The sequence below is a fragment of the Lynx rufus genome, unplaced genomic scaffold (genome assembly GCF_022079265.1).
Source record: "Lynx rufus isolate CCGP_SWC_20201006 ecotype Redwood Valley unplaced genomic scaffold, mLynRuf1.p SCAF_8, whole genome shotgun sequence".
In the NCBI taxonomy this organism is placed as follows: domain Eukaryota; kingdom Metazoa; phylum Chordata; class Mammalia; order Carnivora; family Felidae; genus Lynx; species Lynx rufus.
Genome location: NW_025814896.1, coordinates 125,427,953 through 125,450,179, shown reverse-complemented (window position 1 = coordinate 125,450,179; position 22,227 = coordinate 125,427,953). Strand labels below are relative to the sequence as shown.

Genomic DNA, 22,227 nt, shown 5'->3' with positions numbered 1-22,227 from the left:
TTTTAAAAATAAACAGGGTAGATTAAAATAAAAATAGCACTGAAAGCTGACTCAAAATTTTGATTTAAATACTGTACTTAAAATGAAGAGAAAAAGTTTAATTAGTATACACACTTACTAATTGATCCAGATACTCTTTGATTCTTGGCAAGTAAGTGAGAGAACTGATAGCAACGAGGCAACTGAGAACGAAGTCAAAAAGCCGGTAGCAGAAGAATGGAATCAGCCAACCCACTTGATACTGAAGAAAAAAAATAATCACAACATCACAACACAAATATGAAATATTAAGTGCCACTCAGTAAAGGTCAAACTCAAAGTCAAAAATATAGGGTACTTACAGAAATTGCTCCATATACCAGCATTGAACTGATGATAAACATAAGAACAGAGACAGCAAAAAGAACACAGGCATTATCTAAGAAAACAAAAAAAAAATCTAATTAAGCTACTTATGCAACAAAAAAAACCCAAAACTCTTCATGACAAAATGTTTTTTGTTTTTTGGGGGTTTCTTTTAAAGTTTATTTTTATTTATTTTGAGAGAGAGAAGAGACATAGAGAGCAAGGGGGAGAGGGGCAGAGAGAGAGAGAGGGAGACAGATTCCCAAGCAGGCTTCTCACTATCAGCACAGAGTCTGATGTGGGGCTGGAACTCACGAAACCATGAGATCATGACCTGAGCCAAAGTCAAGAGTCAGAGGCTCAACCAACTGAACCACTCAGGCACCCCAACAAAATTACATGTTAAAGCTAGCTTAAAAAAAATGAGTATTTTCCAGAATGCCTCCGAAAAAACCCTAAAGCCAAGAGAGTTTAAAAAAAAAAAAAAAAATCCTTCTCAGCATTAAGTAATGAAGTTTTGAGGAATTCACCCCTTTGTTTTTGTTTATTAAATTGCTACAACTCATTGACTCTTATCATCAACCAGTCACTCTGCTAGGGAGACAGATCTCTGCCCAGAGCCTAAGAGTCTGAAGGCATGCAGATAATGATAATACAATGTGGCAAGTGCTACATTGGATTAGCTGTCCTTGGGGAATCAGGGAAAAAATATGGAAGAAATGACACATGTTGGGTCTTGTGAAATGAGCAGGGTTCAACAGGAGGGAAAGGCTGGTATCTGCTTAAAAGACACATAAACTCAGAGCACTACAGCTGCCCTCTCTGGCCTCAAGAGAAAATATAGAGATTCAAGGTTCTCCATTAACCTCCTCTCTCTTACGCCAACATGGGAACTCCCTGCTCCCCACTCCTTGCCCTTGATTTCTCCACTGCTTTACAAGCCCATTTTCTTCTTTGTTCTTCACCTGTCTCAGGTTGTCTCCTTCCTCAAGGTTATCCAAATTCATTAATTACCTCACAAAACACCTGAGTAATCTCAACAATACTAAGCCACACTTGAGAGGTTTTTTTTAGCAGATCTAAAGTTAATTCTTTGACTCTGGATAGATATTAAGAACCAGAAAGGCACTAATGATGATGGATGATTAGAATAACTGCTGGATATCACACATGATATCATGTATCATCTTGTCACTTGGAAGTATAAACATCATCAGTATTTGGTGCTAAATTAAGGGCCATCTTTAGATTTTTCTAGAGGATATAGGATATCCTTTAGATACCCTGTAGCAAAAAAGGGGAGAAATGGAATAACAGGTGAAAAATACATACACAATACCTAGAGCGAGACACTCCAATATTTGTGACTCAATAAAGCAAACAAAATATGAGGGCTAAACGCACAGATATGAACCTCAGGTTTCCATCCACCACCACATTCAAGAACCTCCTCCAGGGGGCCCCAAGTGTTCACCCGTTACCAAAGTGAATAAAATTAAGGTCAAATTCACATTTGAAAAGCAGCTTGTATATGTTGCAGAAGCATTTCATATATATTGAGGGTCATATTCTGTTTAGCTGACTAACTGCAAACCTCATTATTTACAATCAGCCGCAGGCCAATGATCAGAAATTAACTTGCCATTTTAACACTGTGCCTGTGGGAGGGTCAACGTTCCACTTCCGTCAGAGACACAAACTACTGTATGACCAAGAACTACACATTTTTATGTTCTCTCAAAAACGGTTTTGGCAGAACTAGAATCAACAAAAGTATGCTAACTCCGTATCTGATTCCCACTACGGTGGCCACGGCAGCCATGCAGCATGCAGTAAAACCTGTGGCTTCATCCCTGCAGCTCCAGCCACAGCATAAGAATGTCAACAGCCATAAATCTTTTTCTACACCTTGATTTAAAGAGAAACACAAGCTGACACTGCATGCTGAAAAATGCCAACATTAGCAGGTTTTATATAATTTTACAGCCTAAAATACCAAAGACAGGCATTAAAAACTAAAGTTTTATTCATCGTTGTATTTTGGTTTTTATTTTAAATAGAGAAACAGACTACTTAAGAAAAAACAAACTCCAGAAGGGAGGTTTCTAATATGCTCTTGGTATTTCTTTTACCACACTTGACAACATAATTAAAGGATTATAAAGATCTGAATGGACACTCAGTAGACACATTTTTATTTATTTATTTATTTTTAGTAGACACATTTTTACAAAGCACTTAAAGCCTGGGTAGCTCAGTCGGTTAAGCATCCAACTTTTTGTCTCGGCTCAGGTCATGATCTTGCAGTTTCGTGAGTTTGAGCCCCGTGTCAGGCTCTGTGCTGGCAGTGTGGAGCCTGCTTAGGACTTTCTCTCCCCTGCTCTTTCTGGCCCCCCACTACACTCACACTGTCTCTCTCTCAAAATAAATAAACTTAGGGGCGCCTGGGTGGCGCAGTCGGTTAAGCGTCCGACTTCAGCCAGGTCACGATCTCGCAGTCCGTGAGTTCGAGCCCCGCGTCGGGCTCTGGGCTGATGGCTCAGAGCCTGGAGCCTGTTTCCGATTCTGTGTCTCCCTCTCTCTCTGCCCCTCCCCCGTTCATGCTCTGTCTCTCTCTGTCCCAAAAATAAATAAACGTTGAAAAAACAAAAATTAAAAAAATAAATAAATAAATAAACTTAAAAAAATTTTTTTAAAGCACAGTGTAAAAAACTGTTAGTGATTTCATACTGTAATGTCAACAGATGCCCACAAAACTCTACTTGAATCCTAGAAAAGGCAGCTGGCCCTGTAGACAGTGAATTATTTAAATTAACAACCAATTTTTATTTATTTATTTTTAAGTAGGCTCCACACCCAACACGGAGCTTGAACGACAACCCTGAGATCAAGAGTCACGTGCTCTAACTGAGCCAACTAGGTGCCCCCACAACCAAATTTTTTTAAAAAACAACTTCATAAGCTTATGGGAAGACCATAAATTTAATGAAGCTCAAGAACTTACAATAAAAGCTAATAAAACTAAAAATATGGTAACTTAAATCCTATAATATGATAAATACAACTTACACATGAGAACTCAGAACATTTTTCTGAAGTGAAATTAAAAAAAATCAACACGCAAAAAAGCTGTTCATACTGCAAAGTTTGAGGCATAATTTTCTGTTTGAACATTAAATTTCTATTCATAATATACAATCTTAACTAAAATATTTCTGAACCTGTATTTTAAATTTTAATGCTTATTGATTAAAAAAAATTTTTTTAACGTTTATTCAGTTTTGAGAGAGCACGAGAGGGGCACAGAGAGAGGGAGACATAGAATCTGAAGCAGGCTCAAGGTTCTGAGCTGTCAGCACAGAACCCAACGCGGGGCTCAAATTCATCAACCATGAGATCATGACCTGAGCCCAAGTCGGCCACTTAACCAACTGAGACACCCAAGTGCCCCATTAATGTTTGTTTATTTTTGAGAGGAGAGAGAGACAGAGTGAGAGCAGGGAAGGGCAGAGAGAGAGAGAGAGAGAGGGAGACACAGAATCCGAAGCAGGCTCCAGGCTCTGAGCTGTCAGCACAGAGCCCCACACGGGGCTCGAACCCACAAACTGCAAGATCATGACCAGAGCCGAAGTCTGACACTTAACCAACTAAGCCACCCAGGCACCCCTGCTCCTGTGTTTTAGAGAAAGATAAATAATGAAAATGTTACTGGAGAGTAAACAGGTTTAAAAAGGTAATTTACATGAATGTCTTCTAACTCCAACAGTGTCTTTCTTCATCTAAATGATAGATATATATATTTAGAATTGTGACCCTGAGAAAAAGATATCACCAAATATTCCAATAATTCATATTTCACATGTTCCCGTAAGCCTATTTGCTCCCATCCTCTACTACACTTGCTAGCTGACCTTCAGAGACTCACAAGTCTTTTTGTAATTTCTTCTTATCATCTCCACAGCACCAGATAGGAATCAAAGGTATACAATGTGTATTTCTCAAAAATCTAGTAGTCCATAGCATTTTCTGGGCAAAAGTGCTCAATTATAATTCTCACTGAATAATTTGAAAAACCCACAAAAACACTTTTATGCCTCAGCAAGTAAAATAACTTAACTATAATTTAATCAATTCTCTGAATAGTGTGTGTGATTAAAGGATATATTTTCACCTAAAAACATACCAGCCATTCTCTCAGATGAATAGTAATTGCCAATGACTTCATACTGAATGTTGACAGCTGGCATTGAGTTTGGATGAGTTACTTCCACAGTCAGCAAAATTGCCATCAATAGGTTTACCACCTGTGAAAGATAAGATGTTTGGTATCTGTTAATATTATTCATCAGGAAACAGTCTTCACAATCTTCGGATGTCTTTCCATATTTAAACTGTTTTACTTGCAGTAACAAAGACAGAAAATAACAGATTAACCTGTAGATAAAACAGTATGCAATACCATAGAAGAACAGCTGAAAAATAATTATTTCCTAAAGTATAAACTTAATTGTTTCAGAGAAAAGATGTATTGCCTGAACTTGCGTTAATATCAACACAATGGCAAAATGATTAAAAGGAATCATTACAGATTGTTCATGTTCAGAGTCACATGTTTATTCATACACCGATCTCAGAATTTCTGAGTTTGAAGAAGCCACAGTTCATCCAACATTACTTATGTAATACCATCAGTTAAGAATATAGTGATCCAGCAGGCTTACCTCACTACCTCCTCTCTACTCTCCTCTATACACATGCTCCAGTTTGTTGGACATACCATTAAAATGAGGTTAAGATCAGCTTAGTCAGAGCACAGCAGGGTCTCAGCCGCTAGAGCCTAAGCTAACAAATTTCAATGAATGCAGCCCAATTCGCACTGGCTTCATAAATTTTTGGAATATTACATGAGAGCAACTCCCTAAAACCCTTCATTCTTTTTCACACTTGATCCTGCTAAGCTACCACCTGAACCTGTACAGTTAGTTGGATTCTAATCTGTTACAGTTAGTATAAGGGCTTGATACATTTGCAATGGAATTTCATCTTACATTCTTGCCTGTCAAGATCTTCTGGCGGACACCCCACAGATTTACTATCTTGTTTTTTAGCTTCCAGCATTTAAAAATATGATCAGCATGTAATCAGTATCTCCACCTCAGTCACTAGAAAAGAGAACCGGGCCAAGCACAGGAGGCGTCCTCTTCCCATTAATCAGCAATCTTTGAACAGAATCTTTATCTCGTTCAGAGAAACATCTTGAGACTTTGTCAAATTTCCTGCTGCAATTCCATCATAGTATCTGGTGAGTTTTTCTAGTTTACCAAGGTTGTAACTCTATTTGAAGCGGTAATTATTTATGCCTCCAGTGGTTAAAGAATCCCTGCAGTATGCCAGGAGGCACTGCTTCTTGAAGTGCTCAAAAACAGTCCTGTTAATGATTCAATAGAGAAAACCACCTAGGCTTGGAGTTAGGCTTCCCTATCTAAAGTGCACACAAACATATCCTCCTCCCTTTGTAAAAATCTGAACATTTGATGCTTTTAAGGTACGTTAGAGCCTTGATCATCAACTGTACTTTAAACAAACTCTATTACATAGCTCTCTCCTATCCACCATGAATGATAAATGATTTTATCAGCTGGAGGCACTGCACATTCTCTATGACATGCAAACCAATTTTAATCATTCAAAAAGGTTAGGGGATCTAAACAATACCAAATTCAGAATCAACTGACATTTATTGAGAATATACTGTATACTAAGCATATTCACATACAGTATATTATTTCACTTATTCCTCCCAACCACCTGCTGAAGTAAATATTACTAAAGCCCATTTGCAGATGAGGAAACTAAGTTTCAGCATGCGAAATAACTTGCGTTACAGAGGACAAAGGTTAGAGCAAGGACACAAACCTGATTCCATTTAAGACAACCAGCTTCTTAGCACCACGGGATTACTTATACCAATTCCTAAGCAACTCCTGTTTTGAGGCCTTTCCAGAAGACGCTATTATCTAAGGCTATGTTTATACTTTACTGTCCAAATAAATATGTTCAGTAACATACCTTTTCTCTTGCATTGCTCAAAAGCAAGGTACTTTATCCTTCAACTCTTGAAAGGTCTTACGTAGGACAATCGTATTTGCAAGGTGGCTCCCCAGTTGAAGGCTGATTTTCTTTGGGGGGGGGGCATTTTTACTGCAATGGGTTTTGGCTAGTGTGTGGTATAGGAGTAGGAGCTAATACAACGAGGTGAATTAATTACTGAACAATCAGATGTATCTACTGAAGCCTTATAAAATCAGTTTGAAATCAATCCAGCAAATTATTCTTTGCTAAACACTATACAGTCATAGTTAAATAGCTCTGCGCAGGGGCACCTGGGTGGCTCAGTCAGTTAAGCATCTGACTGTTGCTTTTGGCTCAGGTCAAGATCTCACAGTTCATGCATGAGTTTGAGTCCCCTATCTGGCTCCATGCAGACAGCAAGGTGCCTGCTTGGGATTCTCTCTATACTTCTGTCTCTGCCCCTCCCCTGTGGGCTCTCTCTTTCAAAATAAATAAACTTAAAAAAAAGAGTAGCTCTGCATAGTACAGAAAAACAGTCTCATGTCAAGAAAACTATGCAAACTCAATTACTAGATGAAGGAAATGATACGACCAAAATATTTAGGAGTTTAATTTTCCCTTCTTAAATATTTTTACTGCATGTAGGACTTATAAAAATGTATTTTTCTGGAGCACCTGAGTGGTTCAGTCAGTTGAGCGTCCAACTCTCGGTTGCAGCTCAGGTCATGATCTCACGGTCGTGGGATGCAGCACTGTGTTGGGCTCTGTGCTGGCAGCTGCAGAGCATGCTTGGGATTCTCTCTCTCCCCCTCTCGTGCTGTCTAACAGAAAAACTTACAAAACAACTTTTTAAAAATCTATTTTTCTTCTCATAGATAAGCCACAGACTCGCAGTGACACTTCAAATCTCATTTCACTGTCACAGCCCTGAGTATTAAACAAAAGTCAAAGATCTAATCAAGAGGACCAAGAAAGGATAAATAAAATAAATTGCAGTGCTACTTCTTTAAAAGCTCACAGTTCTTCAAATCTTCACTGAGTTAATATATTCTAGGGGCGCCTGGGTGGCTCAGTTAGTTGGGCATCTGACTTTGGATCAGGTCATGATCTCGCGGTTCGTGAGTTCGAGCCCCGCATCAGAATCTGTGCTGACAGCTCAGAGCTCGGAGCCTGCTTCAGATTCTTTGTCTCCCTCTCTCCCTGCCCCTCCCCTGCTTGCTCATGCTCTCTCTCTCAAAAATAAAATAAACATTAAAAAAATTAAAAAAAAAATTATATTCCATTATGTCAGTATATTTCATTAAAATCTCAACTTTCATTTTAAATATTAACCTGGAAAATCCATCCTTGTGATCTTAAAAGACTCACCACTGAGCACCCACCCTGTGCTCATATTTAGGCCCTGTGCTATTTAATTACAGTCCCTCGATACTTCTACTAAGTTCCATGTAGCATTTTTAAAAAAATATATAAAATCGACTTTACAGTTTTGCAATATAAAATTTGATGTAAAATTTCCCTGAATAATAGCAAGTATGTACAATTTCTTAATATTTATTCCCAATTTTTTCCTTTTACTATATTCAGGAAAAAAACCAAAAATGTAATTTAAATAATGATTAATTTCTAAACCTCATAATATGGAGGTACAGAAGACAGCAAACATGTTAACAGCACAAGCTACAAACAGACCATTCAATGTAGAAGCAGTCCTGTGCATTTATTAGGTTAAATTATGTGGTTTACATGGTTTTTGCAAGCCTTCTGCACACCTTGTATAAGTAAACAAAGAATTAACAAAAGCCAGATGTGTTGGATTTTACTTGTTACAGAGATACTGTTACCAGGCTACCAGGCCCAGGCCCACGGAAGCCCTGGGCCTCAGAAGAGGAATTCCTCTTTGCTTTCTCCTCTTGCTGCCACACCCATCCCAGATGATTCTTTGGGGGCTGGTTTTTGTTTTAAATCATTATTCTTTAGGTTTGCAAAGCACATTCTGCCACGACAGTATCTGCTGAGACTATAAAACAAAGTGTGTGCTTCAGGGCATCCTGATAAGGGTCTCACAGGCAGAGTCTCCACTGGGAGCCAGTCGGCAAAGCACTGCCAGCAGATAAAGATCAAAATGGCCAACCTCCAAAAATTCTGTTACATGTTTCACATATATATAAGCCTCCTGTTGTTTACTGGTAGTTACAAACGTGCAGTACAAATGAGTTATTCCTACTATATTTAAGAGGAGGCAATTAATTTAACAAATGTCTAATGAATACTTCAAATGTTCTAATTAACAAGCTAGCTGCTATACACCTTTTATAGAGAAAGACCTATCATCTTTCTCCCTCAAGAACATCTTGTGGGGGAGAAAAATGAAAAGATAATCATTAGTAATCATGTAATAAGTAGTATTTAATAAGTACATACAAATAGTATAAAGAAACGTTTCCAGATACACAGTGAGGAAACCAGATCCCTCTGGCTGAGAAATAAGAAAAGCTTCACCAAGAAAACATCTGGGCTAACCATTAAAAAATGAAATGGAACTGGCAAAATGCTATTAACAGTGGAAGCTGGGTGATGAGTAAATGGGAGATGTTAACACTATCTCATTATTCTTTAGATTTGAAATTTTCCTTAATATATTGTTTTTAAAATGTGACTTGGGGGGAGAAAAAAAAGGCACATGTCAAAGTACTGAGGCACAAAAAAAGTGTGTTTGAGGAAAGATATTAACTTCAAAATATAAATAGGTTATACTCTTATTTAAAGGAGTCAGGGGTGAGGGTTGGAAAAGAATACAGCTTGAGGACACCTGTCTTCACCTCTCTCCCAGTCACCTAGCTTTAGATTATTTATGGCTGAGACATTCATGAAAAATTAGCAATATATTGGGGCGCCTGGGTGGCGCAGTCGGTTAAGCGTCCGACTTCAGCCAGGTCACGATCTCGCGGTCCGTGAGTTCGAGCCCCGCGTCAGGCTCTGTGCTGATGGCTCAGAGCCTGGAGCCTGTTTCCGATTCTGTGTCTCCCTCTCTCTCTGCCCCTCCCCCGTTCATGCTCTGTCTCTCTCTGTCCCCAAAATAAATAAACGTTGAAAAAAAAAAATTAAAAAAAAAAAAAAAAAGAGACACAGAATCCGAAGCAGGCTCCAGGCTCTGAGCCGTCAGCACCGAGCCCGAAGCAGGGCGGCTCGAACTCACAAACTGCGAGATGATGACCTGAGCCTAAGTCGGCTGCTTAACCAACTGAGCCACCCAGGTGGCCCCTCAAAATGTATTCTTGTAACACACCATCAACCATGAAGGAGGACACCTACTCATTAAGACTATTTTCAATTATTCAATGAACATTTGAACTTCTGTGTAACAAACTGGTTTGAAATCATCTGGCTTCAGATTCTTCAATAAATAACAGAGAAAACAATTTTAGGAATGCCAGAATTTAAACTAGAGCTCATTCTGAAACTTTGTATTACTTGACCAGGGATTAAGCCACCCGTGCTTCTTTCAAATCTAAAATGCCAAAAGCTAACACTTCAGGGCTGGTACCTCTGGTGCACAGAACTGGCTCTGACTTCTCTATGTCCTATTTAATACCACAGAATTAATACTTTAGTACACCGTGTTGGAACGGCCTGAACACCAGACCAGTTGCCAGAAAGCAATGACACTGTATCCGATACATTCACTGATACAGCCTCTAGGCCCAGCAGGAGGGAGACAACTGCACCCCCCACCCCCAAATTCCAAACAGCACAGAGGCCATCATCATAGATATTCTCCCACCTGAAACTTAGGAAGGGAGTATCCTGACAAGGTACTGGAGGAGGAAGGGACCTTCTATCTCACTCAATCCCATATTACTTCTATTTTAGTAAAGAAGCTTCTAGCAACAAAATGCACTGTTTGGACAAGTCCTTTTTGTTTAGAGATATTACCCTACACTTTACCTGGGTGGTCTTGTTTTCTAAAAGGTTACACACCTTCCCAACTAGACAGAAATTGTGTTTTTTAATACTGCCATGGTATGGAAGCTACACTTTTGAAAGTCACCAACAAAACCAATGTCCTTTGTCCAGTCCTTTATCCAATTAAAATTTGATGTTACCGATCACCTTCCCCTCTCCTTTGTCACTGTACTGTTAAGTCTCATTTTTGTATATGCGCTCCAAAAACCTCTGTAATACCATAAAATAAGTGCAGATACAATTTGCAAGACAGAACATTTGAGTGCCTCTGTGTGGCAGATAATAGAAACAGAATAGACAATGGCATATGGTCCCTGTGATTTACTCTTTTTCTATGTCTGCCAAAGCCTTCTACATTGCAGATGACCAATAAATCCCTTATTTTAAGACAGATTAATTAATTTTAGAAGCTTATAATGTTCTATTAACCTAAAAGCCCATGCAATGAAAAACAGCTATGGCATCCTTCTAAAATTGTGAAAACTAAAGCACGGAAAATAAGGAGATGTAAAATGTTTTCACATCAAGTGCCTCCAGTGGGGAGTAAATTTAAACTCCTCACTCCCTATTTTGGGAGAGTAAATACCCTTACTAAAGTTTTACTCCCTGCATTTTTGGTTTGCTGTTTGTAACTCATATTTTCCCCTGCAATTCCTTTCACTTTTATGAGCTGATCCTATAGCATTAAAAAAAAAAATCTGCCTAGAAAAGACTGGAAAGAAATACCGCCAATTACATTCAGATGGTTGAAATTGGGATGGTGGTTATTTCCTTCTTGAGGAGGAGTTAGAAATCCTTTGTTCTGTGAATGGAGGGAAGGATCTGAGAAGAAACAGGACGATTAGGTTTTCAGGAAGAGTCCCAGCTGGTGGACACACCTCAGTTTAGTAGGAGGGAGGGTTATCTTCTAGGGACAAGGCAGACAGGGTAGAGTAAGAGGCTTGAGGACCCTTGTATGATTCATTTAGGGGAATGGAAGGCAGAGCTAAGAACAAAAGAAATGGAAGACCCAGACCCCTGGCAAAATGGAGAATAAATAAAAGGAAGTTAGGAATACAGTGCTATTACCGTCCACTAGCTGATTAACGTCCAATATTACAAATCAGTTAAAATATAAAACAGAGTTTCTGAGGGGAAATTTGATATAATTTTATGCCAGTAAGATGAGATTTCTGAATATGGAAGTATAGGAAACATTAAAACAAACCTAGAAACTAGCAAATAAGCCTACACATTGAAGTTTTGTTTTTTAAAATGTACATCAATAAAGCAAAACTGTAAAAAAACAAACAAAAAACAGGGCAGTCAGGAATAATGCGAGGGTCCGGTAGTCCCCTGGAGGTGGGCCATGAAACAGTATCTACCTAAGATTATTGGCATCTGGTGTTTGTCCAAATACTAATGATTTCAAGGCACTGGGTAGGGAAGTAATGATAACACAGAAAGGCAAAAAAGAATGTGTGAAGTTTTTTTTTTCTTACAGTTCACAGAAGTTAACTGAAACAATACAGTATCACTAATACCACAATCCTCCATACCAAACCAAACCAACAAAAAAACCTCAGACAACAACAAATCACAGTCATTGGTGAGAACCGCCAATCAAGTCAACAATATGAGAAGTTTGTCAAAGCTTCAGTGAAGTCATTATAGCCTAAAGCTATCCCAACAGGGTCATAATTACCTTCAAAGTGTAGGAATACTGGAGACGGTGGTTAAGAAATCACAAAAGTATTACTGGTGAACCACCAATCAATAACACTGTCAACTTGGTTTATGATACAGACTTACATAGATCTTGGAATCCAGGAAATGCTACCATATGTGGCCAGAATAAAGGAGGCTCTCAATAAAGGTGTCAAAAACCGGAATGGGTTTGAAATAAAAAGCGTCTAATGGGCAAGGGGTAGTTGAATCAGGAAAAATCAGATCGCGTGTAAATCCTGGCAAAAGGTATTGCCTCTAAGAGAACCTCCAGATTCACAACAGAGGCCTTTCTGCCTACATCACACACACACACATATTATAACAAAATAAGGTCCAAGAACCACAGGCAACTGAGTTATAGCTGGATCTTTCGTTTTCCTTTCCGGTAAGACAATGTCGAAACTGGGCTACATTTCTCAGGATCCACTCTTAATTGTTTTGTAGGGAACAAAATTCCAGGGAGTGTACGTGGAAGAGGGTTCTTTCTGATCACGGAGGTACAAAAAGGGCCTAAACCGGGTACTTTCCAGAACTCCTTACCAAATCCTAGTACCATTATCCCTCCCACCCACCACCCCTACTCTCCATCCTCCCCACACCCAGCCCACAACGCCTCCCCTTCTCCCCACCCCGACTTTCTCCTGTAATTCGTGCCAAGGTACAATCTCCCCATTCCTACCCACCCCACTCTGATTCAAGGCCACAGTCTCCTCTCTCAAACTTACAACACCCTAGAAAGAGTCTCCCCTATGCCTTCTCGCCCCACCCAACACCCCCTTTCAGTCCCACCCCCTCCCAGTGAACACTCCCTACATTTCAGACCCGGCTCCCCCACTTCCCGCTCATGCGCATTCCCCCAGGGCCCCAATCCTCCCGCCCCGCCCGCCCTTACCATATACCAGGTCCCCAGGATGATCGTCCCGGTGCGGACATGGCAACAGCCGCAGCAACGGGTGCTGTAGAACCGGTCACTGCGGCTCCGCTTGAAAGTCATGGACACCATCGGGAATCTCTCAGGCTTCGTTCTAGGATGGGCCCCTGACAAACGCTTTTCGCCCAGAGGTCGAACCCAGAGAGCTTTGCCACAGTCTCCAAATCCAAACGACGCGTCTTCAAGCCCTCCCCTGGCCCGGGCCCCAGCCAGCTCCTTCGCACCTGCGCACTAAGTGCCGAGCGCCGCTCTCGCGCGACCTCGGTTTACCCCTCTTCCTCCACCTTCCCCGCACACAGGCCAATGGAAGAGCGGAAAGCTGGGTGGACTCGGCCCCTGATTGGACAAACATGAAGATTGACAAGACGTCACGCCCAATCAGAAGTGCGACTCGCCTTAGCGCTAATGAATCCCCGCCTCTTACTAGAGGGCCGGGACTGGCTCGTAGGCCTAGAATAGCTCGGGAGAGGTTGGTGGTTTACCATACCCGAGACGAGAGCGACAATAAAAGAAGCATTTAATGGGGAGAAGCAGAGACAAGATGGGTTGGTGGGAGAAAGCGGGCACGAAGGACTTTACTGTGTCTCCGCCACGAACAGCTTCGGAGGCGTCACGGGACCGAGGCTGCTCACGTGACCTTTGCGCGCAGCTTGATTATTTGGCTGGCCGGGGGCGGTGCCACTGGGAAAGGGGTGGGGCTAATCCCCGTTCTGGAGCCTTCCTCGATGCAGGGGTGGGAATTGGGGACTTCCTGGAAGAGTACAGTTTTAGGTTTCCACGCTCCGTCACTTTCAAGACTTCTTTTTGGGAGCAAAGAAAAGACCACCTAACTCTTAAGCAACTAAGAAGCAAGAGGATTGAGAAAAATAAAAAGATAAAGTAGAAGAACTGTTTAGTTGCTGGGTCTTTACAGATAAGTGATTTTTATTGGGAAAAATTGTGAAACACGTTGAAATGGACCAAGAGATTACTGGGTTCCTAAAGTGAAAAACCAGCCATAGTCTGACACACCTTTCTGGGTACCCTGATTCTATGTGGGCTTTCCATCTTTCTTTGAGGAACTCTGTACAACTCTCTATTGTAGATAGCTAATAGCAAAAGGAAATACTCCTGTCCATTGAACTTGACAATGAATCTTAACGCTCCTGGGAGAAAGCCATTTTGCATCTATTTGTAAATTCATCTCCCATTCACAATTCAACAATATAAGTGAGTACTTTAAATTCTCCTTTAAACTGGTACTATCATGTTAACTGGTTTCCTCATTGAATAAATAAAATCTTTGCCACTTGTTTATTTTGTATTTGTGTGAGACTTAAGGCTTTTACTTTAAAAAAAAAAAATACATGGTTCAACTGTTGGGAAAGTACACTCCCTTTTAGGGAAGAGAAAGGCCTCCCCCAACCCTGCCAAGTGTATTCTTAGCTGGAGACCACAGTGAATTCAGAGTAAAGGTTATTGCATTGACATGGCTTCAGTGAACACCGCTTGAAGTTATACATTGATTTCTTGATTATCTCTCACCACTAAAATGTAAATTCTAGAAGAGCAGAGACTTTGTTTACTTCTGCAACATGGAAGAAATTGTCCATGGACAATTATCCTGGTTTGGATAATACTTGCAATATGGGAGACCATAGTTAGGTCAGGCTACACTGAAGTATGGAGTGGGGTGGAAGCAATTTGACTCATAATGAATTGACATATCTCCACTTTAGTCCATACCAACACTCCCCTCTCCCCTTCAAAATTACATAGCCCTTACTGTGTTCTGTGCAGGGGTTCAATCACTATTTTGAATCATTTCATCCTTTCAACAATAACTATAGGGAAGGTGATTTTATGTTATTTAACTCCACAGAAAAGTTAAATTTCACATCCAAGGTTACAAAGCCAGTATGTGGAGAAATTGGAACCTTCATAAATTGCTGGTGAGAATGTAAAATGGTGCACATGTTGTGAAAAAGTTAGACAGTTTCTCGAGAAGTTAAACACAGAGTTGCCGTAAGATCCAGCAATTCCACTCCTACGTATATAAAGAGAATCAAGTTCACACAAAACCTTGTAACAAATGTTCATAGTGGCATTACTTATATGGAAAAAAAAATGGAAACAATCCAAATGTCCATTAGCCAATGAATGGAAAAGTAAAATGTAATGTATCCATACTAATGGGATGTAACTTAGCAATAAAAATGAATGCATAATCCACCTCAAAAACATTATGCTAAGTGAAAGAAGGCAATCACAGACCACAATGTTTTGTTGTATAGACCATTTTTATGAAATGTCCAGAATAGTCAAATATATAGACACAGAAAGTATATTAGTGGTTGCCAATGGCTGGAGTCAGTGAGGGACAGGGATGATTGCTAAAGGGGATGGAGTTTCTTCTCTTTTCTTTTTAATGTAGTTTCTTTTTCAGTGATGAAAACGTTCTTTTTTTAATGATGAAAATGTTCTACAACAGGTTGTAGTGATGGTGGCACGACTATGAATATACAAAAACCCATTAAACTGTACACTTTAGGTGAAATGTGTGCGAATGTGAATTATATCTCAATAAACTAGTAAAGGAGGGGGATGGGAGAAGGGACTGGTTGCTGAGCCCAAATGAAGGGTCAGCCTTAAGAGGAAGAGGAACCCCATTGAAATGGAAAAGTATGAAACAGACAATGAAAATCTCAATAGATTGGATAAACTCTTGATTGAGTCATTTTGAGAGAAAATTAGTGAATTAGAAGATTGCACTGATGAACCAATCCAGAACTTGGCACAGAGACAAAGAGGTAAAGTATGAGCAGTGATGACATGGAAGATCAATCAAAATATAAGAGCAGATTCCAATTCCTCAGCTGTGAAATTCCCACCCCAACTGATAACATGTTATTTTAATTTGACCTTTCATGCCATAATTTATGGTTAAAAAGTCCTCTTCTATATTATCCTTCCCTATCAACTTTCATCATAGCACTCTTGGGGAAGACAATTTTTAAAGGCTTCTACCAAGGAAAAGCTAACTGCCAATAAAAGCATTTATAGCAGGGGTGCCTGCGTGGCTCAGTCGGTTGAGCCTCTGACTTCGGCTCAGGTCATAATCTCACAGTTTGTGGGTTCAAGCCCTGCATCAGGCTCTGTGCTGACAGCTCAGAGCCTGAAGCCTGCTTCGGATTCTGTGTCTCTCTCTCTGCCCCTCTCCTGCTCACAGTCTGTCTCTCTCTGTTTCTCAAAAATAAATAAAACATTAAAAAATTAAAAATAATAATAATAAAGCATTTATAGATGAATTCATCTATAAAAAATCTATTCATTACTTCCAAGAAATAAGAGGATTAGTTAAAAATCAATTTAAATCCCCATTACTCCTCATTAGATTGTTTCATCAGTTGTGAGGCACCTGGAAAATATGGATGGAATATTCAAGTTAATCTTTCCCCTATACCTCTTCATGAAGCAAAAATTGTTTTGATTAAAAAATGCTCCTTGATAAAATAGAACCCAGTTGCTTTCCTTTAATGTTCTATTGAAATATTTCAAAAAGAACTTCATTTCACTTGTTCAAAAGACACCCTTAACCATCTTCTCAAGTGGTTCCTTCCTTTGAATTCTTGGTGTCCTGTCAATTTTTAAAAAGTCTGACTTGGCACATTTCATGGTTGTGTTGAAACGTTTGCTTTTTAATCACACAGGATGGTAACTCCAAAACAACGCAAGTACCTTTATAGAAACAATTTAGCAGCCTGCCCAAGGTCTGTGGTTTCATAGAGTTGTTATTTTCCTGTAAGTTAATATAGTACTCAATGATTTTTTTTTAAGATTTTATTTTTAAGCAATCTCTACACCCAATGTGGGGCTTGAATTTACAACCATGAAATCAAGAGTTGCATGCTCTACTGACTGAGCAAGCCAGGCATGCCTCAATGAATTTCTTATATTCCTGAAAAAAAGCCTAACGGGGAAAAGAAGTCTGGAATTTTGTATTCTGCTTCATAGAGTAGTAGTGTATTAGTAGAAGTCAATAGAATATTTAAACTGTATTATAAATCAACTGATTTCTTTCCTACCCCAAAACCAAGCTTCAGAATAAAGAATAGTACCAAAGGAAATGACTATGCAAAGGGCAACAGTGAAAGTAATCTATAGCAAATTGAATATCTTTGCTATCTAAACATATCATAGAAATTTATAAGTAAAACATCACATCAGAAACAGATAAATGGATGAAGGATATGAACAAACAATTCACAACCAGTGACAAAGCTTCCTAAGAATAAGAAGCACACATGAAAATGATAAATTGAAGAATCGAAATTAAATATAAATGATTATTCCCCTCCCTTTATTAAATGAATATAACTTGAAAAGGATATCATGAAATTAATACTTTTGTATATAACTGGTGGGATTGTAAATTGGCACAACCATTTTGGACAACTCTTTGATAGTATGCATTAAAGCCACAATAAATTCACATTCTCTAACCTAGTAATGCCATTTCTAAAAATCTGTTCTTAAAGTCTAGAAACTGAGAAAGTGATCTGCACAAAGATATCCTTTATCTCAGCATTATTTACAATAGAAAAAAATTAGAAACAACTTAATGACCAGTAATAATTTAGTAAATTATGGTATACCTTATGATGAGATACTCTAATGTCATTAAAATTGTAAAACAAGATAAAATATTTATGAAATAATGTTAAGTGAAAAGACAATACAAAATTCTTTATACTATGTTTACAGTAATACTAAACATAAGCCGTGTCTTAGACTCTGGGTCTGGAGTTCTTTCTTGTCCAGCAAGAAAGCGGGATGCAGGATTAAATGCAAGACAGGCTAATGTCCTGGAGAAGACAAGAGCCCGAGTAAGGGTCCTTGCTCCATTTTTATTAGGATCAGAAGGCTTACAAATGTGGTGATGGGCGTGCACAAAGAGACAGTGAAATCATTAACATTATTAACTCATGGGCATAAGGGAAAGGGGGTTTTGAAGATATGTGGTGTTAGGGGTTTGGGTTAATACAAAACAAAATCCTGGCCTTGGAAGGCTGTTTACAGCAGACCTGAAGCCCCACCTCTGTTTACCTAAACTAGCCTAGGGAACAAGAAAGACAGAGCATGCTACCTCAGGATCAACAAGGTACCTTTCTTTTGCTAATTAGCTGCACTCTGGGCAACCTCACCCTGTAGTGGTCTATAGCCCTGTTTACCTGTTTACCTAGTTTGGCCCTTCCTTCCTATGAAAGCAGCTTTCTGCTATAGTAGAAAGTTGGGGGGTGGGGGGGCTTCTGCCCTGAATACTTAATCTCCTTTACCTCAACTTGTATGTTTTCATCCTGAGATTCCCTATTCCTATACCTTTGTCCTATACTGGGACCTTTGCCCCACTTTACCTATTCTTATTTACCTAATCTTGCTTACCCAAACTTGGGTGTGTCCATCCTATGGCTTTCTAATTCTTTAAGCCTTGTTAAACTATCAATGCAGGCTCAGGGAATTCCTAAGCTTGTTCCCCACAAAACCAGAAGTAAATATATCAAAATGAAAACCAGTGGTTGTTAAGCTGGTAGAAATTATGGGTTTATGATACTCCTTTTATCTATTTCCAGTGAATGAGTATGTGTGTGTTTGGTTGTTAAAAAAGTTCATTTCATTATTTTTTAAATATTTTTTTAAGTTTATTTATTTTGAGAGAGAGAGAGGGAGAGAGAGAATGTATGGGGTAGAGGCAGAGAGAGAGAGGGAGAGAGAATTCCAAGCAGGCTCCGTGCTGTCAGCACAGAGCCCCATGCAGGACTCAGACTCACAAACCATGAGATCATGACCTGAGCCAAGATCAAGGGTCGGACACTTAACCAACTGAGCCATCCAGGTGCCCCCCAAAAGTTCATTTTATAATAAATTATCAGGCAACCTTAAAACACACTAAATTAGGGGCGCCTGGGTGGCGCAGTCGGTTAAGCGTCCGACTTCAGCCAGGTCACGATCTCGCGGTCCGTGAGTTCGAGCCCCGAGTCGGGCTCTGGGCTGATGGCTCAGAGCCTGGAGCCTGTTTCCGATTCTGTGTCTCCCTCTCTCTCTGCCCCTCCCCCGTTCATGCTCTGTCTCTCTCTGTCCCAAAAATAAATAAACGTTGAAAAAAAAAATTAAAAAAAAAAAACACACTAAATTATTAGCCAAGGTCTAAATTAGTGAAAAGAACAAGTTCTAGAATATTTTAAAAGAAATCTAACTTTATTCCTTTCTGGTACATAATTGATAAATAGATAAGCTTGATTGTGGTCAGCATGTTAGTTGCCTATGATCGTTTTTATAATGGGAGTAAGGTTTTCCTTGTCCAGACTCTGAGCTTGATAAGTAGGGAACGTTGTGGGGCTGGCTCAGCCCCTATCTGAGTATTCTGAAGAACTCTCTTAATTGCTTAAATTTCCTTATTATTACTTTCGAGGGTTTTACATTTTGCCACTTTCCTGGGCAAAACCTCAGTAGTTCAGCTGGGTTTATTTTCTTCATGTGCAAAACTAGCAGTTAAAGTAAATGATGTTTAGTTCCAGATCTATAATTCTGATTCTAAATTAAGACTTTCAAAATGCTTTAAGCCTACTAATTCTCAAATTATTTAAGACTTTGATCCAACAAGCTTCAGCTTCAGGACTCTTCTCTTGTTTGGGCCTGGAAAAGCCTCTTTCTGTGTGTTAAAAAAAGATCATATGTTTTTATTTAATTTGAAAAAAAAAAAAAAGATTTTGACCCCCCCCCCCCAAACACACACACACTGGTTAAGACAATTGGCTGTTTCCACCTCCCCTTTTCCTTTACAACATTTCCTCTTGTATCAGGTGGTGTTTTAGTGGCTGTGGGGATATAGGGCATTCAAGTAAGGAGAAGTTGAAGTTTCATTATTTTGGCTGTAGTGGAAATTCATGTGCCTTAGTTGCATTTCCCTGTCACAGGAATGGCTTCCAGGACTGCTTTCATTCCCACTGTGCTGACTTACATGGTGCTGTGCCATGAAAGGCAAAGCAGGGATCTCACTACGTATAAGCATGGCCTTTAACAACTGGCTCTGGAAGTACCTGGGTCATGGAGGAGAAGCAAGGTTTGAAATGCTCAGAGCCAGAAACTGGTCTGTGCAGAATATTTCCAAATCTTCCAGCTTTGATAGAAACTATATGGACAGAGGTTTTTTTTTTTTTTTTTTGGTTTTTTTGTTTTTTTGGTTTTTTTTTAATTGAGTTTAACTGAGATATAATCACATACCAAACAATTCATCCATTTAAAGTATACAGTCCAGTGGTTTCTTAGTATATGCACAGAGTTGTACAAACATCACCAAATCTGTTTTAGAACATTTATCTCCCCCCACCAAAAAAAACCCTTTCCCTTTATCTATCGTTCTCTAATCCCCATCCCCCCATCCCTAGGCAACCACTAATATACTCACTTGACAGTTTTCCCAAATTTGACAACAATCCTACAAACTTACATGACAGTTACCAATAGAGTTATGCAGTTGATTAAAAAAAAAACAAACCCTTTCCTAAAGCATCAATAAAAAAACAACAATTTGGGGGCACCTGGGTGGCTCAGTTGGTTGAGCGTCCGACTTCAGCTCAGGTCATGATCTCACAGTCTGTGAGTTCGAGCCCCGCTTCGGGCTCTGTGCTGACAGCTCAGAGCCTGGAGCCTGTTTCAGATTCTGTGTCTCCCTCTCTCTGACCCTTCCCCATTCATGCTCTGTCTCTCTCTGTCTCAAAAATAAGTAAACGTAAAAAAAACAAAAAAAAACAAAAAAAACAAAAAAAAACACCAAAAAACAATTTTGATCAATGATGCTATATGAAAGGCCAAATTATTTCTCCTTTATTTTTGGATATTACAAAATCATTGTCAAATGCAGAGGCAATAGAAGAGTTTAGAAGAAAAAAGTATATAGCTGTGTGTCAAGTAACTCATCTAAAAGTTATGGGTTTTTTAATTTTTCTCAATGTAGTTACCTGCTTTTAAACATTTGTACATCATTGTGATTTTATCTAATTCTAAATAAGTATTAACTTTCATACTTAATTTTGACATTGTGATTTTGAATTGTTTTGCTTAAAAAGTTCTCTCAAATGCAGAAGTTTATAACCCCAAGAAACCCAAATCCACCCCATGACTAGTCCAAGAGGAAAGGTAGGTTCCCAGTTAATGGCCCACCTACATCAACAAATAGTGAAGCTCAAAGCTAACAAATCCCACCAATGTGCTCAGATTTTAAAATCAACCTTTTAATTTCCCACTCTTTTTGTAGAACACAGAACAGAAGCATACCAGGCTCTAAGAAAATCCTCTAGCAGGCAAGACAGAGGTCAAACCATCAGAAAGAGGGAGGAGGAGGAAATGGCAACCATGACAGGAGAGAAAATGTCTTGAGAGAAAAAAGAGAAGCTACAGTATCCATACTACAAGAATAAGATGCCATAACATGAACATTCACTGCACAAAAAAGTTCTTAGAAATTAAAAACAGGAGAAAAGAAATGACAAACTCAATAGGTAGGAAAAGAAGGTTGAGAAAATCTCTGAGAAAGCAGGGCAAAAGACAAAGATATATACAATAAGAAAAAAAGAAAAGAAAATGAGAGGATTAGTCAAAGATATCCAAATGGAAATCATAGAAATTCCCAGAAGAAAGAGGAAATAGAAGTGAGGAAATCATTACTATAAAAACATTTCTCAAAACTACAGGAATGGGTTTCCAAGACTGAAAGGGTTCACTGAATGACCATCCTTTTAGAGTAAAACAGATCCACGTAAAGGCACATCAGAGTGAAATGTCAACACACTGGAAACAAAGAAAAGTTTCTAGAAGCTTCCAGAGAGAGGGAAGAAAAACAAACCATATGGAAAGAATCTGAATGAAATAGCCTTGAAATTCTCAACAAAATGCTAGAACCTAGAACACAATATTGGTTTTCCTTCAGAAGTCTGAGCAATAAATGATTTCCAATTTATTTGTACACACGGTCAAACTACCAGTCAAGTATGGGGGTAGAATAACTGTATTTTTAGACAAGTCTCAAAATTTTTACTTCCCACTTCAGAAAGCCACCAGAGGATGTGGCACATCAAAATGAAGCCATGAAAGAGTAAGGTGTGAGATACAGAAAACAAGAGATCCGACACAGGTGAGATGTGGATGAGGCCTCTGGAAGGTGATAAAGG

General features: G+C 39.2%; 1 protein-coding gene across 1 annotated transcript in view; it reads right to left on the bottom strand.

Annotated features, from left to right (window-relative positions):
* The window catches only part of LAPTM4A (lysosomal protein transmembrane 4 alpha), a 39,820-nt gene that overhangs the window by 5,410 nt on the left and 12,183 nt on the right, over window positions 1-22,227 (bottom strand). Inside the window, 4 exon segments of the mRNA XM_047069233.1 lie at window positions 119-241; window positions 342-418; window positions 4,529-4,649; window positions 12,983-13,357. Coding sequence (XP_046925189.1) covers window positions 119-241; window positions 342-418; window positions 4,529-4,649; window positions 12,983-13,357 — 696 coding nt within the window.